Here is a 23,317-nt window from a genome sequence, read left to right on the forward strand (position 1 = left end):
ACGTTAAATAAAAGAATATCATTGAGCAGATAGAATGAAAACTAGAATAAACTACAATTCATCCTTTTTAAATACTTTTAAACTTTGTGGATCTGCTTCAAGACGTATGCCTTGGTCCAGCATGGTATTCGACTTTGTTCTGAAGAGCGATTTACTGACACCTGAGCCGATATCAGAGGCCCATCCCTTTGCATTTTCAAACCCGTTCGTGGCCGATTGGTAATCGTTGAAAGCATTGTATATTTCCTCCTTCGAAGTTTCTACAAAGGGTCCATACTGAACAATTGGTTGGTCTAAAGCTTGGCCTGCAATGAAAACAAAATCGGTCTTCTTGGAGGAGGCTGGTACTCTTCCACGGATGTAATCGCCATCTCTTTTAAAAAATACACTATGATGTTCATTGATAAGTTCCGGTTTGGACTGTGTTTCTAGTTCCACTTGGCCATTTAAGACATACAGGAACCCATTGAACTCTGGTTTTATTTCCTGTTCAAACTCGCCACCTGGGAGGACTGTAAACCAATAGTAATCTATGGGCGTGTATGCCAACTCTTTAACTGATTCAACACCATAGGACTTACCTGAAATGACCTTAACTTCAACCTTGTCGTTGGGTTTCACTATAGGGATTTCTTCCGCCCTTAAATCTCTGTACCTAGGAGCACTATGCTTCAATTCTTTAGGCAAGTCCACCCATAACTGCATACCCTCTACGTTTGTGTTGTCCTCGCTATATGGCATCTCTGAATGCACAATACCTTTGCCGGCAGTCATAAACTGCAAATCACCTGGCCTCAAAACACCCGACTCGCCAGTGAAGTCTTCATGTAACATATAATTTTTCATGATCAAGGTAACCGTTTCTTGTCCTCTGTGTGGGTGATCGGGGAAGCCAGCAGTCGGAGAGACGTTGAAATGATCAAGCATTAAAAACGGTGTAAAGTTCCTCATACCTGGCACACCAATGGATCTCCGAACTCTTGCGCCGACACCTTCGGCTTGTTCTGCAGCATAAATAACTTTTAGTATGGATCTAATTGAAACCATGTTTATCTTGTTGTTGTGTAGAAAGTAAGAAAAAATGCATTGCTACAACTTGAAACGGAGATTCCTGGCCTTTTATATAAGTAAACAATGTCCATGTTTCCTAAAGTGTACCTTAGTAAGCTTATACATTTGCATTTTTTTCTTATTAAGAAAATCATCAAAATGCGGCTCAGCAAATTTTTTTTTTTTAGTAATATTAGTAAAGACAAAATCAATACTATTACACTCGTTAAGCTTGAGCTGACAAACATTATGGGCATTACCGAGTCATAGATCTTAAAACAACTCTAGGTGACTAATTCGAAAACATCTATCTGTTTCCTTCTCTATCAAGGAAGGCATCGAAGGAAGGCGCTAAAGACAAAAACTTAAAAGTAAGTACAAACTCAAGACATAACACCTCCCCTCATCAAATAAAAAACTGCAAACTCGTAAAAGTATATTATTCTGTATTAGATATTAGGCTAGATTTTTTATACAGGTAATATGTAAATTATTCAACAACTTCGGTATATGCAGTATGCATGAGGAGTGGTAAAAGGTGATTGATGCAAAATTCTCTAAGGCAATATAGTTCTAGAAATAAAAAGTAAAAGCATGTAGATTAGTTGATGGGCTTTAAGATAATGTTCATTCAATAGACTTTAAAGGCTTCTTCGCAGAAATGCTCAACGACAATTTTACCCTCCTCAAAATTAGGATCTTGATGTCTTACGATTGCTGCAGCATGAGTTGAGTTTGTTTTTGTTATATAAACTGGATATTTTTTCCAATTCAACTTGTTCAAATTACCAATGATTTCTTGTTGGATAGGTGACATGTTCATCTTGAAAGATTTAAGGATCTGATAATATTCGAATGCTTCCTTTTTACTATTACCTAATTTCCGATAATCTGTTTCCCAATCGCCGATTTGATCAATCGCTATAGAACAAATCTTATTAATCGAAGTAGTTAGGGTTATATCACCACCTGCCTGTTGGTTGAAAATCGACTGATCTGGATGGTTTGAAGAAGTGACCGCATCAAAAACAGAATCCAAGAAAAAGTCACCTTGATCATGTAAATCATTTTCAAGCTTGTCCAATTCATTGGAATAACCTTCGCTTAATGTTCTAGATAAGGTTGGTTTCAACAAGGGAGTAGTGGAAGCAGATTGAATAGGAACTGCTTTGGACATTGTGTTACTAAATTGATCAATCAAACTGTAGACGCAACTATGCTCTTTAAGTCTTGAAGATTCTCTATTTACCCTAAAGGAAGAAGTGAAGACTTGTAAAATATTGAAGAGGATAAACCAAGAAACCCACATTGGAAAATAGATAAACGAATTCCAAAACATAACAATCCATTTGAATTTATTGATGAAAAAAGTATGGAATTTATTGGAGTTTTCCACGAATTCAACTGTTGGGTTTTTGATCTTCTTTATATTTTTCTCTGTGTCATAATCAATCAAGCCGGTGAATTTAATTGGTTTTTCAACATCCAGCAGGATTGGATCGTAATTCTCCAAAAATGAAAGTTCGAACTTAGAGCCATTAGAGAAACGAATGAAACCATTGTTATCAATTGAAACATTTGGGTTTCTATCCAAAATCTCAAAGGGGTTTATATATGAGATGCCCGAAGTCCACCAAGAAGTTCTAATATCAGATCTAATATTGGAATACAAGGCGTGATTCTTAAATCTCTTTAGGCCCTGAAAGAAGACGGAATTCTCAGAAGCCATCAGCTTCAATAGGGGGACTCTGTTATTTGAGTTTTCAATATTGACAGAATCTTTTAAGAAGATCTGTTTACCACTGTTGCCCAATAGATAAGGAACAAGACCATTAAAGGCCTTGATGCTAATAGAAGTGCCAGGAGTTAATACACCAACGTGTGGAGTGCAAAAGGTGACGAAATTTACAGCTTCCACTGAATCGAAGAATCCCTTGTAATCCAAAACACCAATGGCAAATCTAGCAATGAGGCCACCAAGAGAATAGCCAATATACGAGAGCTGAGTTACTTGAAGATTTTGCTTTTGTAAAAGTCTGGCTGTTTCTTGAAAGATTTCCTCAGCAACACGAGCTCCACATAGATCAATACCGTCATAAGTTTTGAACTTCTCATTAGACTTGGTCTTGTAGCTCCTGAACGTTTTGTTGGGATGTTTCAATTGTAAAGTGTTGATGAGGTTTTCCTCTACATAGGAGAAATGTGTTTGGGTCCCCCATAAACCATGTGATAACACAATGAGATGACATGGAGTTGGTGTATCTACTGCAGGAAAGTTTTCGTTAGACATACAAAGCAATGGTTCTATGTTTGGCAAACACAACTCTCAATGAAACAGTCGATACACACAACACTCCAGGAGAAACCCAGTAACACATAACCTGAAACAATTTGGAAAACAGAGGCTACAGGGAGGAGGGACCCCCCTAATACCTCGAAACTGCCACTGAGCCCTGCATGGCTAAAACTGAAATTTGCCGATAAGAGAAAACGGCACAACATTTGAAAAAAAAAACGCACTAATAGTTTCCCATTGTTAGAATTGCCGCACGCCTGCCTAAACAGGCAACTTGCATCTTCGAGAAAATTCTGACATCTTTGCCCCCTACAACACCATAAACTGTCGTGCCGCTGAGCCTCCCCTTCTTGATTTTTTTTTTTTTACTTCTTTTTTGTTCTTCGAAACAAAGTTGAGTTAACTCCGCGGAGCGCGACTCTCACATTTTCGGCGTATTGTTGCTTTTTCCTCCAACTCCATATCCCGGAACGGACAAGTCAACTTGCGGCTCTGAGTTGACTCTACGGAGACTAATCCCTCAAGGGGAAGACCAAATCACAAACAATTCACTCGAATTGAAGCTATATAGAGATTAAGACTTTTCATTAACTGTTCTCTTTAATTAGTTACCGATAATTGTGGAATTGCGTTAAGGTTAACCATTTTGCTAAGTAACGCTACCTGGTATCTTGCTTGTATCGTTTCCAACTGCCAATCTCTCTCCCTAATTTTGTCCTTGAAGATATAATGCTTGGCATCCATTGTGTGTTTGGGAGACAATTAGTATCAAGTCCCGCACTCTCTAGAGTATCATATCACCCAAATGCTAATATCTTAAGACAAACTCCGAGTTTCAAAAATTTCTCCTCCTCTTTAAAGGCCAGGTCCTCGGATCCGCTGGAATCAACTACTTCCCTGAAATCAGACCCAAACAATTCAAATTCAAATTCAAACTCAAACTCAAACTCAAACCAAAAGTCAAGGAGATCCTTCCCGCTGTCCAAGATTGTTAAATATTTCTTCTTTTCGGCTGGTGTTATCAGTTGTTCCTTTGCTGCTGCCCTTGCCGGATTCTTCATTTTCGATTACACAACCTACACCCCTCCCGTAGTCCCTGAAAATTTGATTATCCCCTTTGACTCATTGAATCCTAAACGTGGTGGACCTGAAAATTTACCCATCTTATCGAAGAATTTAGACTCTTATGATTCTCCAGATAAAATACTAGACTCTCACAAACCAAAATTGGTTATCTTAGGTTGCGGTTGGGGGAGCGTGTCGCTGTTGAACCAATTGGACCCAGACCAATACGACGTTACAGTACTCTCCCCCACGAACTACTTTTTGTTTACACCAATGTTGCCCTGTGCAGCAGTTGGTACGTTTGATATCAGAACCGTTATGGAGAGTATTAGGTCTTTAGTGAATAAAGTCCATGGACATTATTTGTGTGCAAAGGCCGAAAAAATCGAAATCAATGATCGACTAATCAAAGTAAAGGACTTGAATACAGAACAGTTCTTTTATATTCCCTATGATAAGTTGGTTGTTGCTGTTGGCTGTACCTCTAATACTCATGGAGTCCAAGGTTTGGAACACACCTTACAATTGAAAACTGCAGTCGATGCATTGACCATTAGAAGGAAACTTATAAATAATTTTGAGAAGGCTTGTCTGCCAACTGTTTCTGATGAGGAACGTAGAAAATTGCTCTCCTTTGTAGTTTGTGGTGCAGGGCCAACAGGCGTAGAAGTAGCTGCAGAAATCTCGGATTTTGTCAATGAAGACCTACCTAGGCTATATCCAAAAATATTAAGGCAAGAGGTTAGTATACATATCATCCAATCGAGATCGCATATCTTAAATACGTATGATTCTGCAATTTCCGATTATGCAATGAAAAAATTTGCAAGTGATGATATTGATTTGTTGGTGAATTCCAGAGTTGAGAAAATCACTCCTGAGTATGTCGTCTTCAACCAAAAACATGCAAATGGGGATGTTGAGCGTAAAGAACTACCATATGGTATGTGTATTTGGTCGACAGGTATTGGTTTAAATTCCTTGACTAAATCGATTTCAGATGATTTGAAACCGCATCAGAGAAATAGGAGAGCTCTAGAAACCGATTCTCATTTGAGAGTCATTGGTGCCCCACTGGGTCAAATCTATGCAATTGGTGATTGTTCCACAGTTCGGACTGATATTGGTAGCCATTTGGAAGAATATGTGAAGAACTTTATTGTCAAGCGTCACAAATCATTCTTCAGCTTTAGTGGTGATGAGAAAGATATCCATGTAAGTGAAGACGATATCAAAAATTTTGAAGTCACATACTACCAACTCAGATCGCTGTGTCAGGAAATTGAAAAGCACTCCCCCTTAGCGGCAGAGGCAATGAATCTAGCTGATGACTTGATTCCCAAGTATGATAAGTCGGGTAAAGGCACATTGAAGTTTGAGCAACTACAAGCCCTATTCAAAGAAATTGATTCAAAGGTGACGGCCTTACCTGCAACAGCGCAACGAGCACATCAAGAAGGTGCCTACCTGGGGAAGAAGCTTAATAAGTTGGCCAGAATTGATGAATCTTTGCCGGAGTATCAATCACACAACAAAGACTGGGATGACACAGTTACAAAACCGTTCAAGTACAAACACCTTGGCTCCTTAGCTTATATTGGCAACTCCGCAGTCTTTGATTTACCTGGACATCCATTTTTCGGTGGCTTGGTTGCTATGTATCTTTGGAGATCCATTTATTTTTCTCAAAGTGTCAGTTTGCGTACCCGGGCATTGATGTTCTTTGACTGGCTAAAGAGAGGAATCTTTGGTAGGGATGTTGTCACAGTCTAGCTGTATGGATTTCTCTGGTTGTATATGCCGTTATAAATACCGGTGTTAATGTGCGATGATCTCCAATCAACAAAATTTCCCTTTTCGAGAGGACCAACAATAGGGCAATTTTGCGTTATCTTTTTGTTTTTTCCGCTTCGGAGATCGCCCTAAACATTTTCACAGGCTTTTGTATTCCCACTTTATTTGAAGTTCCTTATTTTTTGTTCTAATGAAAAAGGGAGAGAAAATGGGAAAACTCAACTGATATTTTTCCCCTTTTGTTGTTTATGGTTATTTGGGGTCCCTTCTTTACCGTTTTCTTTCAAAATATTTGGGTTAATCTTGTTCTCATTTATCAGAATTGCCTTTCATAGTAATAACTTTATTCGAAAATCTCACCTGTTCCTTATAGAATTGTATAAAAAAACAAAGAAAATTGACAAGTAAAAATATCAAAAACAAAACTTATAAAAAAACTCAATACATATAATCAAAAAAAAAAAAAGAAAATACCGGTATCATAAATAGAGAAATTTGAAGAGGCACAACTAGAAGCTCCTAAAAAATGGAACTTGACGACGAAAACATCCAAGCTCAAAAAAATAAATTGGATGAAAACTTCCAAGGTGATCCACATGTGTTCCCAAGAAGCTTGCGGTGTATAAAAGCAATGTGGACAAATAAAGAAGAGAAAAACATTTTGAGTGCAGAAGCTCATCTAAATGATAGGACATCCACTGAAACTAAGTTGAAGGAAGGGAATAACAATGATATTAATTCCAACAAAAGGGAAATTGGAAACGCAAACACCAATTCTCTTGAAAAAAGTTCGACAATTCGATTAGACAAAATCTCTGATAAAGAAGCCATTTCGAACATTGAAATTCCAACCCAACAAAAAACAAAGAAAAGAAATGCCTTCAAAACTATTAGATCGTATTTAGAGAAGAACGATTCTAAGGAGATGTTGGACAAACAAGAGAAAAATATGATTCGGGAAATGAACAATCTACATACATCGTGTGGTAACATTCTTGATGGAAACTCAGTATCTGAAAATGCCAAAAATATTGATGACCAATGTATACCAAAATTTGACCATTCTAAAGCTTTAGTGACTCTCTTTGATGAAGATGGAATAAAGGAGGTCACCACTGCAGATGCTATACATAATCAATTGTCATCTAATTTGAATAATCTAGATACTGAGGCAATATCTGATGTTATCACAATTAGTAAAATTGGTAGATCCTCGACAATTAATAATCCACTCAAACCAGTACTAACTTATGGTAACCAGACAAAAATGGTATCTTTATTTGTCGGTGATTTGTGTGCAACAATTACAGAAACCGATTTGTACCTGTTTTTTTCCGGCTATGAAGGATTAATATCTGTCAAAATCCCAATGGACACCATGAGGTTGGTCCCCTTAGGATATGGTTATGTTAACTTTGATACTCAAGAGCATGCTGACGTCGCTACTGAAGGTTTGAATTATACTAAGTTGGGAGATTCTGAAATTCGAATAATGCCCTCTTTAAGAGACAAGTTACAAAGAGAGAGCATTGGTGCAAATTTGTTCTTTTCAAATTTAAGTTCCAAATTGAGTTCCAGGATACTGTATGACAGATTTAAAGTTTTTGGAAAAGTACTAAGTTGTAAATACAGTTCTGAAAAACAGACATGTTTCATTAACTTTTCTGAAAAACTTAGTGCTTACAAAATTTGTAAACAATTTAATCAGTCACAAATGGATAATCGGCTTATTTCAGTTTCAGTTCACATTGCTAAGAGAGAGAGAGAAGTTTACAACAGCAAGCTTAAACCTGATTTTTTCAATAATAATTCCCCCAACACTTTCAGCTATAAATTGGACAAAATAAGCAAAAGCTTCAAGTCAACCACTCTGACGCAAGATATTCCAAATTTTGGAAAACCTCCAAGTACGCAATATTCAATATTCATGAAAAATATACCATTACCTCTCTCGGATAACGCAGTGAGAAGTTTAATTGAACCTTATGGTACGGTTAAAAATGTCCTTCTTCGAAAAGTTCCGGTAAAAGATGGTGCTTGGGCTCTTGTCACAATGACCAACCAAGAAGCAGTTGAAAAATCGATTCAGGCCTTAAATGCCATTGAAATTGAAGGAAAGAAAGTGTATGTAACACGTGCTATTCCCAGGGAAGAAAAAGACTATGCTAAATGGGAGTCTAAGGCACCTAGTAAAAAGCTCAAGCTTTTGATTAGTGATCTTGATTTAGAAAAGCACAAAGAGGCATTAGAAAAATGGTGTTCTAACTGTGACTCAATTAAGTCTGCTGAATTTTTTTCTAATTCACAAAAGGGAGAAGTACCTGTCAATCAAAGACTTGGTGGCTATGGGTATATTGAACTCAACAATGATGATGATGCAGATAAAGTAATTGAAAAACTATCACTACTGAAAGTTTCATGCTATAAGATCAGGATTGACATCCCACAAGAAGACACTGTACCTAATATTAAACGTTATCCTTATATTTCAAATCCGTCTAAATCCATGTTAAGCAGTAACTACAAACCAAATGTAGTGTCTTTTTCCTATGTCAATCCGTCCAATATGTTTCAGATCGCTTATTTCCGGGATACCGTTAATCATGATAAAATGGCGTATTATCGGCACCGTGAGAATCATAACAAGACAAAACTAAAGGAAAGATACAGTGTAAACGAAAGCTGTGTAGAAAAATTAACAGAAAAAAAAATAGAAATGTATCACGTCATGTGGGAAATATGTGTTAGGTTGATTATCTCTAAGGAACCATTTTGGGATGGCTCAGTATTTACTCCTGGCAATGAAATTTTGAGTAAGTCTAGGGTTTCTTCTCTCACAGATCACTTAATCAAGTTTTTCTGGAATAATCATTTTAGTGAATTCTATAATTTTGTGAGGGAAAATCAATTTGATGCGGGGAATAACGTAATACATGTTGCAAATCCTATTCTCATGTACCAAATAATCGAAAGTGCCAAATATCTTGGAATAATCCCTAAATAAAATTCATGTCCACCTTTTCGTGTTTGTAAGAATGTCGATTGGCTAGATAGTAAATAGAGTAAAAAATTCGTAGACAAAAGTTATTATGATTCTTTTCCTCTTTTTTTTTACATATTATAAAATAATTAGGTCTGACATTAAAGAGACGGATGAAGTTGAAGAGTACACGTTTATATTTTGAAGACTAGGTAGAAGCGCTATAAGTGGAATGGGGGTGATTTGTGAAATAAAAGGTAGTGTTCAAACAAGTTCAACGTAATTTGCAGGGAATATACCTTCTGTGTTTCCTATTCTACCGGTCCACCAATCATCTGTAGAATCTGATTTTTGAATGATGGTAATAACATCGCCTTTTCTGAAGGGTAGGTCACCATCTTGTTGTCCGGCGAACGAATAAAGAGCAACAGCTTTGTTCTTTGAAGATGAAATTGAAGGAGAACGTTTAGAAGACCCGAATTGAGGCTTTTCTTCTGTTGGTATATAGCCACCTCGCCGTGGGCTACCCACTGAGGATCTACGATTACCACGGCTGCCGCTCAGGGCTCTATCGTACATTTGGTCTTCCCATGACGTGGATGAAGCACGGTTTCGTTCGTGTCTTTCTCTTTTGTAGTAGGCTCTAGCGGAATCATCACTGTACTCATCATCATAATCATAATCATCATAACGTGATCTATTACTTCTAGATTTTGGAGGACCTCTAGGCCTTCTGCTGTACATTGAGTCGTCATCCGAACTGAAAGTAGATGGAATGTCATCATAATAATCGTCTTCATCGTAATCGTCAGGACTAATACGGCTAAAAGCACGAGAGTCTAAAATCCTCATCAATGGTTCACATGCAGGAGGAGGGGCCACACGACCACTTAAAATATACCTTGCCTTACACATGTCACCATAAAATTTTCGATTTTCTTCTCTTCTCTCCACAATGGCAGAACCTTCCAACGAAACACCGGCAAACAACCCCTTTGTCTTAGAATATGCAAAAATGGCCGCTACATTCTTGACCGAGGCGTTACCTGCAACTTCTGCATTTCTTCCCAATGGACCCGCCGCAACTGAAACGTTACCACCCAAGGTAACAGAGCCGTATTGTGCAAATGATTCAACAGCAGCATCTGTATTCAAAATGAAAACAAAGTCGGTCAATTCGGCACCGACTTGACCCCCGACACCGGCCCCAGCTGTGGCAATTGCTGAAGGCGCAGACCAAGTTCCATCAGGTAACCTCGCAACAACAACACCGGAGCCTGCACGTCCAGAAAACAAGAAACCGGCCTTTAGAACTGTTAAAATAGCCAAACCTTTGGCATTTAGTAAAACCTCATGTGGAATAACTTCATCAGCACCCAAGACTTGGTTGGGTTTAACAAAGGATTTCAATACTTTGGCGGCCTTGATACACTCACTCTTTAACGACCTTGGTATAGGATTGTTGATACCCATTTTCTCTTTGCCCTTATTGCTACTCTAAAATGAAAACGCCCGCTTTTGCTATTCCTTATGAAACATAACATGACATGACAATCGAATAACAATCAGCCACCGAGCAAGAAAATCCATGTAACATCTACCCTTATGCAAAGTTAAACAGAACTTGGTGCACGGTTGCTGCAGATGAATATTATCAAAGAAAAAAAAAATATACTTGACATGGCTGGACCTGTCAAGGGTAACTACCAAGATAATCAGTCGTGATTGATATTAAAGTGTAGCTCACCTGGAAGACATTGTTTATAAGCTTGAAGGTGAAGAGTGACTGTTGAAAATGAATGTAGTCTCCATAGAAAGTGTGCAAAATTGGCACGACAGAGTTGTGCAAGATGTGAAAACTGCAAAGAGTTTAAATGACAAGGCATCGCTAATGGTTAAATACAACACCCTATTGCGCATTCTGACAGATATCGACCAAATACGAAGAACTACATACAAGAGTGAGGCACTCAAAGACTTGGACAGGGAAATCCATAAAACAGAGAAAGACATCAAGGTATTGTTGGTTGAGACTGAGTTGAGTGTCGAACAGCTGTACAACAGCAAAGTACAAGAAGAGACAAAAGTCAATCAGGGGATTGAAAACGAGCCACACAAATCAGAAACTGAAACTATAACTGGCGATGGGGCTACTGGAGGAGCAGAGATTGGTGAGTCATTGGAAGGACTCAAATCGAGGCTACTCAGCACAACCCATTCGGAGTTGGACCACGTTCAATCAGCTGAGATTCAAAACAACTACCATGAATCCATACAGAAGGAATTGATCGATTCATTGCCCTCCATGGTTTCATCTTTAAAGGAGCAAGCCTTGCAGTTTCAGGAGATGGTTAAACAAGATGCCTCGATTCTAAAGGAGGCAACGCAAAACTTTGAATCTTCACATGGTAAGTTCGAAAATGTCAACAATCTACTATCGAAATACCACAAAGAAGGTAGACTGGGATTTTGGTTCTATATACGGATTACGGCTATGGTGTTGGTTGCATTTATGTTTCTCTTGATAATAATCAGACTCATTCCAGCAAGGCACTGACCGGGAAATCTTCTGGTTTGATCAATAGGGGCTCTAGAGACTTGCCCTTTTCATAAGAGTTTTCCAAAATAATACGACGCACCAAGATCCAATCATCGACTCCCCAGTGGCTGTTTTGGAATAACTCTGGATGTCTTGATGAATATGGGACGAAGTCGTTGTATAATGCAGATGTAACTTTGATTTCATGCTCATCAAGTCCAGTAGCTTTCTCCTTGCTATACACATGGAATAACTCCAATACCCATCTTAAATCGATTCCACTGGAATTATAAAATTGATCAACTGTTTCTAAAGTATAGCTGTTGACGGTTTTCAATAACCAAACTGTGATGATAGTTTCCATCTCCATCTTTGATAACAACTTGGTATCCATGTTCCAGTTGCACAGCTTTATAAATATCTCGAAATCCTTGTCCTTCTTATAGATGTCCTTGATAGTAATGAAGTTTTTCCTGAAAGTTTTCAACAATATCTTCTCCCTTTCCTTAAGCTCTTTCTTGATCAGATTATAAATTTTAAGCTGGCCCTGGCGAAATACCCTTGCATTTGAATAATCATACTCTGTTACAACTGTGGGGTCAAATGGTGGCATTCTATCTAATTTGTCAGCAAATTTTGCGTGCAAACTCTGGTTCAATTGTGTTAATCCATTCATCAAACTCTTCAGTGTTAACTGTTTGTCAAGACTGTTTCTATTAAGGTACCCAAACAATTGAATCAAACTGTCCGGCAACGGAGAAAACTTATTGAGGATAAACATCGATGCGGCACTATCTGATTTCCCATTACTACCATCGACATTATGGGTATAATCATCCAAAGTTGGTATTTCAACACGCCAATCACGTAGGATCTCCTCTTGTAGCCGTTTATCCAACGAAAGTGACAGCTGTAAGGAATCAACCTCATTATCTTCAATGACAAACCCGTACCCCATCAACAGTTCTGCATTCCCCTTGGGTCCATAGTTGTTGAAAATCTCCACCTTCCCATCTTCCTTTGCTTTACTGGCATCCACACCTTGCTTGTATACAAACTCGAAATTTCCATTGGCATCGCTTCTCCAGTCGACCTTGCTATTTGGCTTGTGGTTCAACAGATCGACAACGGGTAAAAGCATGACCAGATGGGGTTTTGCATGGACATTGATGATCTTATAGGGGAACGCTCTTGACGTGACAATTAGATGGGCCCAGAGATAGTCTTCAAATTCGATCCTATTGTTATATTTAAGTACCGAGCCAAAGTCATCTTTCAGGGACTCCAGCTTTTTCGAAATGATAGACCCCTGTAAGGATGTATTGGAAAACACGTAGAGTGATTTTGAACTCATTGATAGCGGTGAATGGATTTCTTCTAGTGATGGTAACAGGTCAATATATGGTTGGAACTTCTCGCACTGTATTGACCCGTTCCTCATGGATGCAATGTACAGCTTGAAAATGCTAGTCTCGTTCTCGAGGTTCTCAGTGTCGGTGATTCCAAACGCAGAATATGCATCGGAAGGCTTTACAATGAAGGGGTTTGTGAGTTTGATCCGTGGGGGTCCAGAAACTCTGTCGGGCTTCACATAGGCCGAAAGACCCGAGTCCGGTGTCTCTGCAAATTCAATCGCCGCATCTACTTCGACGCCATACGAGGCTGCCTTCTCAAGCAACGTCTCTAGGGACATTGGTCTGTGGCGTTTCAACGGCGTTGTACAAGTAACGTCTTTGGAAAATCCAACGTGCAACTCATGTTGGTGTAAATAGCATTTACTTTCTTTCTTTTTTTTCTTTTAAACTCTTAACGCATTTTCCGCGCTGCTTTAAGAGAAGAGAAACTGAGTATGGAGGGGAAATAGAACAAAGACAAGATTTTGGAGTGAGCATCATACAAGAACGGATAATAAAGTCGTAATCAACGGTAAAAAACAGTAGATAGGTAGTAAAAGAGAGGGTGGTAAGGGGAAGGTAAAGAACGTGGGTAATAAAAGATCCAAGGTTAGCGGGAAGGAGTGGTGGAATAGTATTTTGTATATTTTACACTTTTTTATTTTTTCTTTTAATAACATCAACAATTTTATAATCTCATTGTACATGAGTAAACCATGAACACTAGGAAGATATGAATAGCTAGAGGGTCTAATACCAATTTTCAGGAGATGATCTAGTGATGAGCTAGTGATGAGCTAGTGATGAGCTAGTGGTTCACTGTAGATGCATGTGTTTGCTTCTTTTGTTTAGCTTCTTCTTCCGTGTGGTCTTCTTTGAGGTTTTGTTTGCGACATAATCATCCCACTGATCTTCAGCCGACATGGAGTCCATTAGGGTAGAATCAAAAACGTCGTCTTCCAATCTATCGCATCCTTCAAAGTCATCCATTGTTTCCAAGTGATTACTCGTGTCCTCAATCTCATTCTCTAGCCCAAGGGTAACCACTTCATCGAGTGTCTGCTGTCTCTTCTTTTGTGTTGGCACAACCAAGTTGGAATCAAGAGCGGCAACTTCAGCGTATGAGAGCTTCCGGACCTCAATATCAATGAAATCGTCACATCCGGGCTCATTCTCATTCTCTCCACAAGGAGGAACCTCGGCTCCACTGATCTGCTTCATGGCAATGACTTTGTTGGTTGTATCCACTATCTTTGGACACGTCATGGCTTCACTAGAGGTGGTCGACTCCGCCGAGACCGCAAAAGGCCATTGTAGAAGACTACCTAGGATTCCCTTTCTCTTTGCCAGTGGCTCTCCGTTGGTTGATGTAGTTTCCCCGTTCAAGGAGTCAAGTGTATTGAAGTCCACTACAGTAGGCAACTCCTTTTCGGAGTTTCTCGATTGCGAGGACGTCTTATTGGAAAAGAAGCTGAAGGAATAGAACATGATATAATAGAGGGGCTGGTTTGCCGTATGCTATGAGCAGATAGTGTGTTTTCTAAGAGGAAGGGGGGGACTATCAAAGACAAACAAAGAGGGTGAGCAGTTTGTTTGGGCAAATAAACAAAGACAACAACAATGATAGTATCAACAACAAGAAAAAAGTGTTTATCTTATCTGGGACAATGGCGCGCCGAGCCCCGTTACCACTCTCCTTTATTAGTATGGTGGATATCGGTATTGGGCAAGATCAACAGGTGGTGCCGTTGTATTTATAAAGCCAAAGACACACTCCTTGGAGCAGAATAGGACCCAACAGCCATACACTTAGATCTCATGTTTGCGTCTCCCTTTACAGGGCGATCCAAGGATTCTGGGTCATCCAAGAAAAAGCCGGTCGGTGCCGCAGAGACCCATCATGAGCATGTGAAGAAGAACCTTGCTAGAAGTACTCTCAAAGGTACGCCTTCTAACAGCAAAGACCATGATACTGGAAACCAAACGGATTTCAATGAGCTGAGGACGGGAAATATCAAGCTCAAGAGTGGGACTACTCAGATTATGGAGAAGGTCTCGATGGGGATAACTAACGACAGTGATGTTGATGGCAAAAGTGTCAACGGCGGTCCAAAGATTGAAAGGGATTCGATATTATCTCCTCATTCTTCCGTATTTGATGCACTACGCAACCCGGATTTGAACAGAGGAGTTGATATACCTTCCATAGATGACCCAACCTCTAAGGTCAATTTGGGCAAAGTCCATCAAACGCAATTTCAATTTCAATTCTCCCAGTCAAACAACCTCGGGGAAAGCAGGTCAGGCAGTCACAATATGGATTTCTCAATAACCTCATGGCAAAACGTTAATGCTGACTTTAGTTGCTCCAATATAATAGATCCAGAATCAAGGACAAACTCACAAGGATTCACACATTATTCCCAGTTCAATTTCCCCAGTGATAACGACAGCAATATAATATCGGGGAATAACAGCCCCTATTTGAAACATGCTTCCCTTTTCAACAACATTTCATCAACCACAAACGTCTCTGGGTCACCAAATGCGGCTTCTATTTTGTCTAGCTCTTCTGGCCATGAGGATGAAAAATTGGTGAATGACGAAACAGTGGTACAAGATGACAATGCCAGTCGACATTTGCAGTCAGATCCAAAACTAAATAATACGTTACCCCTTGACACTTTAACTTTATTAGGTAATGAACATGAAAAAAGTGATGTAGTTGATGAAACCAAAAAAATGACGGATTCTTCGACTGTTATTTCCTCATTTGTCATGCCCAAAGTTTCAATAATGTCCAATTCGGGCTCATTTAGAGATCAATCGAATTCATTTCTATCAGTTAGGCTATTTGGTGATAAGGATGATATACTATTGAGTAGGTTTAAACGCTACAAGAAAATATTTAATAATATCAAATTCTTATCAAATAACCACGAATCGGCAGATTTATTGATTCTAATAGTTAACAAGGATAACTATATGCTTCCAAAAATGACTAAAACTCCTTGTATACCCATTGTCCTATCTAAGGAAAGCTTTAAAATTTCTTATAAAATACCAAAATTCTTAAAGCTTTGTAACCCTATACCATTGAAAAGTTTGAACGATGACTTAATTGCATTAATCAACTTTTTGGATAACATCAACGATTTGAATACATGGAATATGTTTCTACAAAATCTGGACTCTTTGGAAAATGAGGGTAGTAATAGCTTAACAATACATGATATATGCTCCAGTTTAATTGAATTGAATACTGACTTATCATCTAGTAGTAATAATACACACAGTTCCTTATACCTATCAAAGTTGAGGAAAAAACCGTCAAAGGACGATCTTGGCTGTACCAAAGATAGGAAGGCTGACTTACCCTTTTTCAACACTTACGTTATTGCAGGCCTAACTGTCAGTGTCGTATCGGTAGGATTTATACTCATTTGGAAAAGACTAACCCTAAACTCTTCAACTACAGCACGTCCAATCACAGAAGACGTAAGTATAAGCTCAGCATATGGGCCTAACGAAGGTTATAAAGACACTTTTGAGAAACTAATTTTGGACAAAATTCATTCATTTTTTGCGGTCTTTGAACCATATAGTAATTTTGTTGTTTCAGGAATGAAGTTTCTTTGTAAAAAAGTTAAAGTTGTCTTCTTACAATGGTTTAACTTTTAAGCCTCTCAGATTTAGAAGGTGATTTTGCGAAATACCAATGTGCAGTATGGTCTCTTTTAAATTTTCACCTTTGTCATTTATTTAAGTTAAATAATTTTAGTGCTATTCCTTATTCTCATGCCATAAATACTCGATTATCCTGTGTAGTTAACACAGCTTTCAAAAACAATGCAAAAATCTAAAAAATTAAAGGAAACTGATCGAACCCAGGATCGAACTGGGGACGTTATGCGTGTTAAGCATATGCCATAACCAACTAGACCATCCGACCAATTACATTTTTCTTAAATTGTTGCTGGTGGTGCATACTTTAGAATCTGATTATTGCTTATAAAAATATTTTATACGTTAATTCTCTGAGAACATCTATGGAATGTCCTCTATTTAAATGGTAATTCCCCAATTTGAAAATAGCATTTTGAGGGATTTAATTATCTTCTAGAACTTCTGTTTAACCTTCTATAATCTTCTTCAACTTTCTATATGATTACCCGACTAGGAAATAAAGAGATAGTCCTTTGTCTGATCTCTCACATTTTTTCAATATGCTGTCTTTTTTTATGATTTCAGAAACATTTTCCCGGTATTGTATTGTGCATTTGTGCTTTCTTGTATTAAGCAGTGGAAACAACTCTGATTACAATTTCATTACATTGAGTTTTAAGAAGCATTAACATAAATTTCCAAAATTGAAACCAATATTAGTAATAACTGTAAATACAAATCCTACAAATACCAGTACACTCATGGTACTCATCATCGGTATCTATTTGCCATTAGGTTTTGAAGTAATCTATTAAGTTGACAAACTACTATTCACAGCAGCTAAATTAATAGATATAAAACTCTTGTAATTATACCCAACTATTTCAGTTGAGCGTTTGAATACGTTTATAGTTCTCATTTATTCCCAACCATATTTCTGGATACTGATTCCTTCAGGCAATCCTATCTTTTAGAACAAAAAAGAAATCATTGCTAAGCTCATATTCGGATTGTGGTATTTTACCTATGTCTTTTTTTTATAAGAAGTTATGAATATTTTCTCATAGCTTTACAAATACTGACATGCCAATAACACTAAAAAACATTGTTCACATACTTCGACTTGATGGAACTTCCAAGTTAAATATATATATATATAGAGGGTTTAATAAATACATTCATAGTACTCTGAGTGCGAATTAGTACTGGCGTTTTGAAAAATGATTGTGTCCATGGAGAGACTAAGGTTTAATGAAAATATACAAATATAGAAACTACAATACATAGTCTATTCCAACTCTAAATACAAAGCAACACATTTTGAATTAGATAATTGATAGTTTCTAAGCGAATATCCATCGATAATAGTTTCTAATCTTTGAACTAATACTTCCGTCCATCGCTCCACGCCTTTCTTCGACACCATTGCTGAGTTCAATAATTCACTCGAGCTTGAGAGCTCCCAGATTTTAGCTATTAAACGTGTGATTGATTCTTTTGCATTATCCCTGGCCTCCAAATCGAAGTTTTTAACTTGCAGAACTGATACCCACAATGTATCAATCACTAAAGACTGTATCTTCCTCTTTATAAAATAAACATCACTAACTCCCGAAAGTTGTGGCACAATAGAAACCTTTAAATTATCCCCAGCGTTAACTTCTCTAAAATCTATACTGTTTGATTTTTCAATATTCAGATTGATGGTCACATCATTACATAGTGGGCTATCTTTATCATTCTGTAGTTTAATATCCATGTGTGATTCAAACATAGATTCTATGTTATCAGTGATGATCCTACTTGTCGAATTTGCAATATTGATTTTGCTGTTGCTAGAAACTTTTACATTTTCATAATTTACTTCTATGTTAAAAAGCAAAGACTTTTCAAATCCCGAACTGAGATTTTTAAATTTAATGAGATAATTGTTGCTATTATCATTACTGCTATTGTCGTTATCATTAATAGTGACCTTTCCTAAGGGAGACTCATAACCTAGTAATTTTACATTTGATGGAAATTCTATTCTTGTTTCTAATGACTTCACAGTTATGTGATGCATATTTTCGATCTTTGAAAACAGGACATCATTTAGTTTTTCCAAATCTAATGCAATATACAGTTTGATCTTGTTATTATAATCATTATTATTTGTTTCTATATCTTTTATGGAAACTAGTGATTTCAAATAATAATGCATTGCCAGTATTTCGTAGGGTTCATATCTAAATTCGTCGGCTAATAAAATAAAACTGAAATTGACATCGTACTCTTCACAAAGTTTGGCTATTCTTCTGTTAAAGTCTATCTTTTCGTTTATTACTGGCTTCTCCAGAAAGGGATTTTGTACAGGTGAGGACAGTTTTCCAATTCCGGTAGAAGGCGTAATAGCCACTCCGCAAATTATTTCATTTGAAATAAAAATGATTTCGTGTAACGGGGATTCTTTCTTTTTATCATTCTTAACAAAGTTCAATTTAGAGAGAACCTCAATATAATGAATCCCGTCATCACATTGAGAATATACAGTTGAATTATCTCTTCTTGAAATTATCTCGGCGGTTATGGATTCTAACACTATTTGCCAACCTTCCCAATCCTTGCCTGTGCACCCGTAGTAATTGCCAATCATTGATTGGTGCTTGAGGTGATCTCCAAGAAAAACAATTCCAAGTTTATCACTTTCATTTAAAGAGTTCAGAATACCAACCAACAGGTCTTTGATAGCACTTGCAAACTCATAATCTTCTATACCGTAATCTTCATCATTAACTAAGGGGATAGCAACAACTAGAACTTTTGGAATTGAATCAGGACGCAGGATTTGACGTTTTAAAAATCTGGACGGCAGTTCCAAGCCTTTGGAAGTTAACTTGTTAACAATTTTGATATCTTCGGGCACAGCATCTGCATAAGTTTCATCTGGAGCATCTTCTAGCAAATCCCAAGCATTAGTTGATACTTGTATTAGTGGGATAGATTTACTTACATCAACTTGTTCTGAAAATTTCCCCAGTATTATGTACCACTTGTGTAAAAGGATTTTATTTTCTGACGATAATGTTACACTGGGTAATTTTATTGAGTTCAAATTAATGATAATGCTACCGTTATTCTCATAGATGGATGAAATAAAAGTGCGATCGTCAAGTTGTTGATAGAGGAGCAGCTGAGTTCCCTTAGAGTCGAGAATAATCAAACATGAATCAAAGAGAAAAACCTGTGTATGGGGAAACACGTTTGTCTTGATATTGACGTCAAAATAATCAAATACTACGAGACTGCCTATGGTCAGAAAATCAATGTTTGATGGACCTAGAATGTTGTCTTCAAAATTATTAATAATAATATTCGTGATTTTATTTTTGCTAATCTGAGCCTTCAGTTGTTCTTCCTTATTTGATTCCAAAGGTTTTTCAAACTCCGTTGTGGAGAAGTGTACAACACAACTAGTTTTGATGGTACTGTTACAACTATCAAATGAGAAGGAAGGAAATTCGGGGGCCAGAGTAACTTCAGACAGAACTATTTCATCTTGAAAAAATGATACGTTCTTTTTTCTCAAGTGTGTCTCAAACTCTGAAACACGAGGAGAAATTGCTTCATCTTCACGTTCCCAAAATTTGATACCAATTTGGCTTTGAGGAGTGACTGGGTTTTCATTACTTGTACATGTGTTCTCATGAGGGTGGCTCGTTTCTCCTTTGAAAATCAAATCGGACTTACTCTCAGCAAGACCAACAACATCTGATGCCACAATATTCATGCTATTGAAATTTTCCAATTTCGAAATAATTGCCGTCATTTCATTTTCCTTCTTCCCTAGGTCATTAAAACTTGGTGCAAAATGTGTACTCTGGATGTGTGAGTTTAAATCTTCACCGAGACAGAATGTTTCCTTACCACAACTTGGGCAAATGATTTCGTTTTTCAGATGTTTAATGTATGTATTTGCGTCAACATTGAATTTGTCAAATAGTGGCAGCGGCGTGGTCAATTCATGGAAACACTGGAAATGAAGGGTATGACCGCAATCCAAATCCACTAGTTTTTCTCCTTCAAAAACGTGATGTAGAGATTCGTTACAGAAAGCACATTCGTACACGTTGATCAGGTTTTGCTGAAATTTTTTACGTCGGATTGGAGCAGGTGTGGAACTGAGAAGATTGGAATCATATATGTTGTTGATGTGAGAAGTTTTTATTGTTTGATGATAGCAAGGCGTATTAGTGACAGAAGTAGCATTTGTTCTGTCAGAAAGAGGAGCAGAGTTTACAGAGAAAGCTGAAGTTGATGCACCGGATACATTGAGTTGTTTTGGGATGTTTTTGAAATTCCAACCACTATTTGCACCTTGATGAATGTCCATAGGTGTTACTTGAAAGAATTTTTGCTTTCCAGACGAATAAATGATTATGGGAGATGAATATGGGGACTCCTTGCTTCAGAGTTGTGGAAAGAGGAAACATTGAATTTACAGCATTCTCCAAGAGGGAATGCAATGAAGAAGAAAAAAAAAACAGGCATCACCTTGTGGCTGAACGAAAGAAAAGCCAATGGTATGAGAGCCACTACCGTGTTTCATGTTTCATGTTTGGGAAAAGTGTTAGAGATTTGCGAAAGTTGCCTTTTTCAGCAGCGGGTGTTCAAACTGGTTTCATTATATTAGTCTTTGCTATGAGGAATACTATAAACAGGATCATACATAGAATGTCTAGTCTCTGGATTCCCAGATGTCTTCACTGGAACCTCTTTTGAGTTGTTCTACGAGCCTATTCTTGTAGAACTCTTGCACGTTGATTCTTTTCTGATCTTCTGTCTTCAAGGAGTTGGAGAAACAAAAGTTGAGTTTTTCGGACTGTTTGTCGCAAAGTGTCAAGTCGCCATATCTGTAATAGTTTCTGATCTGTCCACCTAAGGACATGCATTGCATAAGTTCGTCAAGAGCCGTCATGCAGGACATTTCACTCTACAGTACGCACATATCATTGTTGGTTGAAGAGTTAGTATTTGAAGTCTAGCCAAAGGTAAAGCTCGGTTTAAGAGTATAGATACATACGGGAAATTTGTTCAGCTCCAAAGACTCGACTCTGTCGCTGGCCTTCGACCTCATCTCAGAACCTTTGAAGTCACTTAGGACGTTGTTGATTATATTGTCTACTTCACCATCATTTTCCGGAGGTATGATTCCACGAGTCTCTCGAGATTCTTCATTAGTGTTTGGCTCTTGGTTGTTGTCTTTGTTTTCAGATTTGTTCCAAAACATTTCCAGTTCTATAGATCGAGCAAGGAGGTGGTTGTGTGGTGACACACGAAAAGAAAAGTGACTTTTCGGAAACTGAATCTACATAAGTACAGAAATACTGAAAACCATTTTTTTTTTCTAGACATCATGAAACTTATGCGCTACAATGTATGGAACCAACTCCACCATCTATAAGGTTTTACTATACAGATAGGCACTAACCAAGACCTTCCTTTCTCTACTCTCAGAGAAAGGAGTACTTGTGGGGAACCATACTGGGGATAACCGATATGTCATCCCGGTGCCAAGAAAGCTAATTGGTTTCATTCTAAATGGGGTTTGCACATATACATGTTTCTACAAAACACTAGTTTTTCTGTAAGAGGTTTGTGGTTTCTGATACTACGGTAGCATCAGTTGCAGCAGTCTCAGGAACAGAGTTCTCCTCGTGTATTTCTGGATTCTCTTCAATACAAGGGGCTTCTTCACCATAGACGTGGCTCATTCCCAATTCATGGACCGCCTTGTTCATTTTATTATAAACGTCCTCAGTAAGTTTGGCAACGTCGTCCTTGGTGAGGCCCACTGTAGGAACGGGATCCAACACCCTGATATTGATTTCGCCCCTGTTGAAGTTATCCGACTTCATCGAATATATGTTAGAGGTGTTGGACACCACCAATGGGATGATTGGGATTTGGGCTTGTACGGCCAAATGGAAGGCGCCCTTCTTGAAGGGCAACAATGTAGGTGTTGGGGAATATGATCTTGTACCTTCGGGGAACATGAACAAGCCGCCCTTGTTACTCTTCAAGTCATCCAACGCCTTGTTCAAAGTTCTAATGGCAGACTCCTTGTTGGATCTGTCAAGGAAAAAAGTGCCTGAGGCAGCCATAAACCAACCGAGAAATGGTATGTATTTCAACTGTTTCTTGGCAGTAACGACACATCTCTGGGGGAAAATTCTACCTAGCATATAAATGTCTAATTCCGACTGATGGTTGGAAATGAGAATTGCAGGCAACTGCGACAACAGTTCCGGTCTATCGATGTTGATCTTTGTCCTCATGACAAAACTGAAAAAATGATAGTAAAACCTGGCTGTACTCCATTGTGCCAACTCTTTCTTACCAATAAGAGACAGAAACACCGAACATACAACACCGTAAGTGGCACTGATGAGCAAGATATTAAGAGCAACCAGCCCCTTGGTGTAGAATTTAAGCTTCTTGAGTAATTTACCAACAACAGACATGTGGGAAGCTTTCGACTTCAGACCCGTGTT

The 23,317-nt window shown here is 38.0% G+C and overlaps 12 protein-coding genes and 1 non-coding gene across 13 annotated transcripts; 4 read left to right on the plus strand and 9 right to left on the minus strand.

Annotated features, from left to right (window-relative positions):
- Positions 1-51: 51 nt before the first annotated feature.
- C5L36_0A09610 (uncharacterized protein) lies at positions 52-1,047 on the minus strand (the record flags this gene model as incomplete). The annotated part of the gene is made up of 1 exon (XM_029463988.1): positions 52-1,047. One exon carries the CDS (start codon positions 1,045-1,047, stop codon positions 52-54), a length of 996 nt encoding a protein of 331 aa, XP_029319848.1.
- Positions 1,048-1,681: 634 nt separating this feature from the next.
- C5L36_0A09620 (uncharacterized protein) lies at positions 1,682-3,340 on the minus strand (the record flags this gene model as incomplete). The annotated part of the gene is made up of 1 exon (XM_029463989.1): positions 1,682-3,340. One exon carries the CDS (start codon positions 3,338-3,340, stop codon positions 1,682-1,684), a length of 1,659 nt encoding a protein of 552 aa, XP_029319849.1.
- Positions 3,341-4,075: 735 nt separating this feature from the next.
- C5L36_0A09630 (uncharacterized protein) lies at positions 4,076-6,184 on the plus strand (the record flags this gene model as incomplete). The annotated part of the gene is made up of 1 exon (XM_029463990.1): positions 4,076-6,184. The coding sequence occupies one exon, from the start codon at positions 4,076-4,078 to the stop codon at positions 6,182-6,184; it is 2,109 nt and encodes a 702-aa protein (XP_029319850.1).
- Positions 6,185-6,731: 547 nt separating this feature from the next.
- On the plus strand, positions 6,732-9,209 carry C5L36_0A09640 (uncharacterized protein; the record flags this gene model as incomplete). The annotated part of the gene is made up of 1 exon (XM_029463991.1): positions 6,732-9,209. The coding sequence occupies one exon, from the start codon at positions 6,732-6,734 to the stop codon at positions 9,207-9,209; it is 2,478 nt and encodes an 825-aa protein (XP_029319851.1).
- A 240-nt stretch (positions 9,210-9,449) lies between these two features.
- C5L36_0A09650 (uncharacterized protein) lies at positions 9,450-10,658 on the minus strand (the record flags this gene model as incomplete). The annotated part of the gene is made up of 1 exon (XM_029463992.1): positions 9,450-10,658. The coding sequence occupies one exon, from the start codon at positions 10,656-10,658 to the stop codon at positions 9,450-9,452; it is 1,209 nt and encodes a 402-aa protein (XP_029319852.1).
- Positions 10,659-10,980: 322 nt separating this feature from the next.
- On the plus strand, positions 10,981-11,742 carry C5L36_0A09660 (uncharacterized protein; the record flags this gene model as incomplete). The annotated part of the gene is made up of 1 exon (XM_029463993.1): positions 10,981-11,742. One exon carries the CDS (start codon positions 10,981-10,983, stop codon positions 11,740-11,742), a length of 762 nt encoding a protein of 253 aa, XP_029319853.1.
- C5L36_0A09670 (uncharacterized protein) lies at positions 11,723-13,417 on the minus strand (the record flags this gene model as incomplete). Its single annotated transcript, XM_029463994.1, has 1 exon — positions 11,723-13,417. The coding sequence occupies one exon, from the start codon at positions 13,415-13,417 to the stop codon at positions 11,723-11,725; it is 1,695 nt and encodes a 564-aa protein (XP_029319854.1).
- Positions 13,418-13,934: 517 nt separating this feature from the next.
- Positions 13,935-14,606, minus strand: C5L36_0A09675 (uncharacterized protein; the record flags this gene model as incomplete). The annotated part of the gene is made up of 1 exon (XM_029463995.1): positions 13,935-14,606. The coding sequence occupies one exon, from the start codon at positions 14,604-14,606 to the stop codon at positions 13,935-13,937; it is 672 nt and encodes a 223-aa protein (XP_029319855.1).
- Positions 14,607-14,936: 330 nt separating this feature from the next.
- On the plus strand, positions 14,937-16,799 carry C5L36_0A09680 (uncharacterized protein; the record flags this gene model as incomplete). The annotated part of the gene is made up of 1 exon (XM_029463996.1): positions 14,937-16,799. One exon carries the CDS (start codon positions 14,937-14,939, stop codon positions 16,797-16,799), a length of 1,863 nt encoding a protein of 620 aa, XP_029319856.1.
- A 197-nt stretch (positions 16,800-16,996) lies between these two features.
- C5L36_0Atrna2V lies at positions 16,997-17,070 on the minus strand. Its single transcript has one exon. It is a non-coding gene; the product is annotated as a tRNA-Val (tRNA).
- A 1,002-nt stretch (positions 17,071-18,072) lies between these two features.
- On the minus strand, positions 18,073-21,156 carry C5L36_0A09690 (uncharacterized protein; the record flags this gene model as incomplete). The annotated part of the gene is made up of 1 exon (XM_029463997.1): positions 18,073-21,156. The coding sequence occupies one exon, from the start codon at positions 21,154-21,156 to the stop codon at positions 18,073-18,075; it is 3,084 nt and encodes a 1,027-aa protein (XP_029319857.1).
- Positions 21,157-21,501: 345 nt separating this feature from the next.
- C5L36_0A09700 (uncharacterized protein) lies at positions 21,502-22,053 on the minus strand (the record flags this gene model as incomplete). The annotated part of the gene is made up of 2 exons (XM_029463998.1): positions 21,502-21,756; positions 21,847-22,053. The coding sequence occupies 2 exons, from the start codon at positions 22,051-22,053 to the stop codon at positions 21,502-21,504; spliced, it is 462 nt and encodes a 153-aa protein (XP_029319858.1).
- Positions 22,054-22,399: 346 nt separating this feature from the next.
- Positions 22,400-23,287, minus strand: C5L36_0A09710 (uncharacterized protein; the record flags this gene model as incomplete). Its single annotated transcript, XM_029463999.1, has 1 exon — positions 22,400-23,287. One exon carries the CDS (start codon positions 23,285-23,287, stop codon positions 22,400-22,402), a length of 888 nt encoding a protein of 295 aa, XP_029319859.1.
- Positions 23,288-23,317: the final 30 nt, after the last annotated feature.

The sequence above is a fragment of the Pichia kudriavzevii genome, chromosome 1, assembly GCF_003054445.1.
Source record: "Pichia kudriavzevii chromosome 1, complete sequence".
Lineage (NCBI taxonomy): Eukaryota > Fungi > Ascomycota > Pichiomycetes > Pichiales > Pichiaceae > Pichia > Pichia kudriavzevii.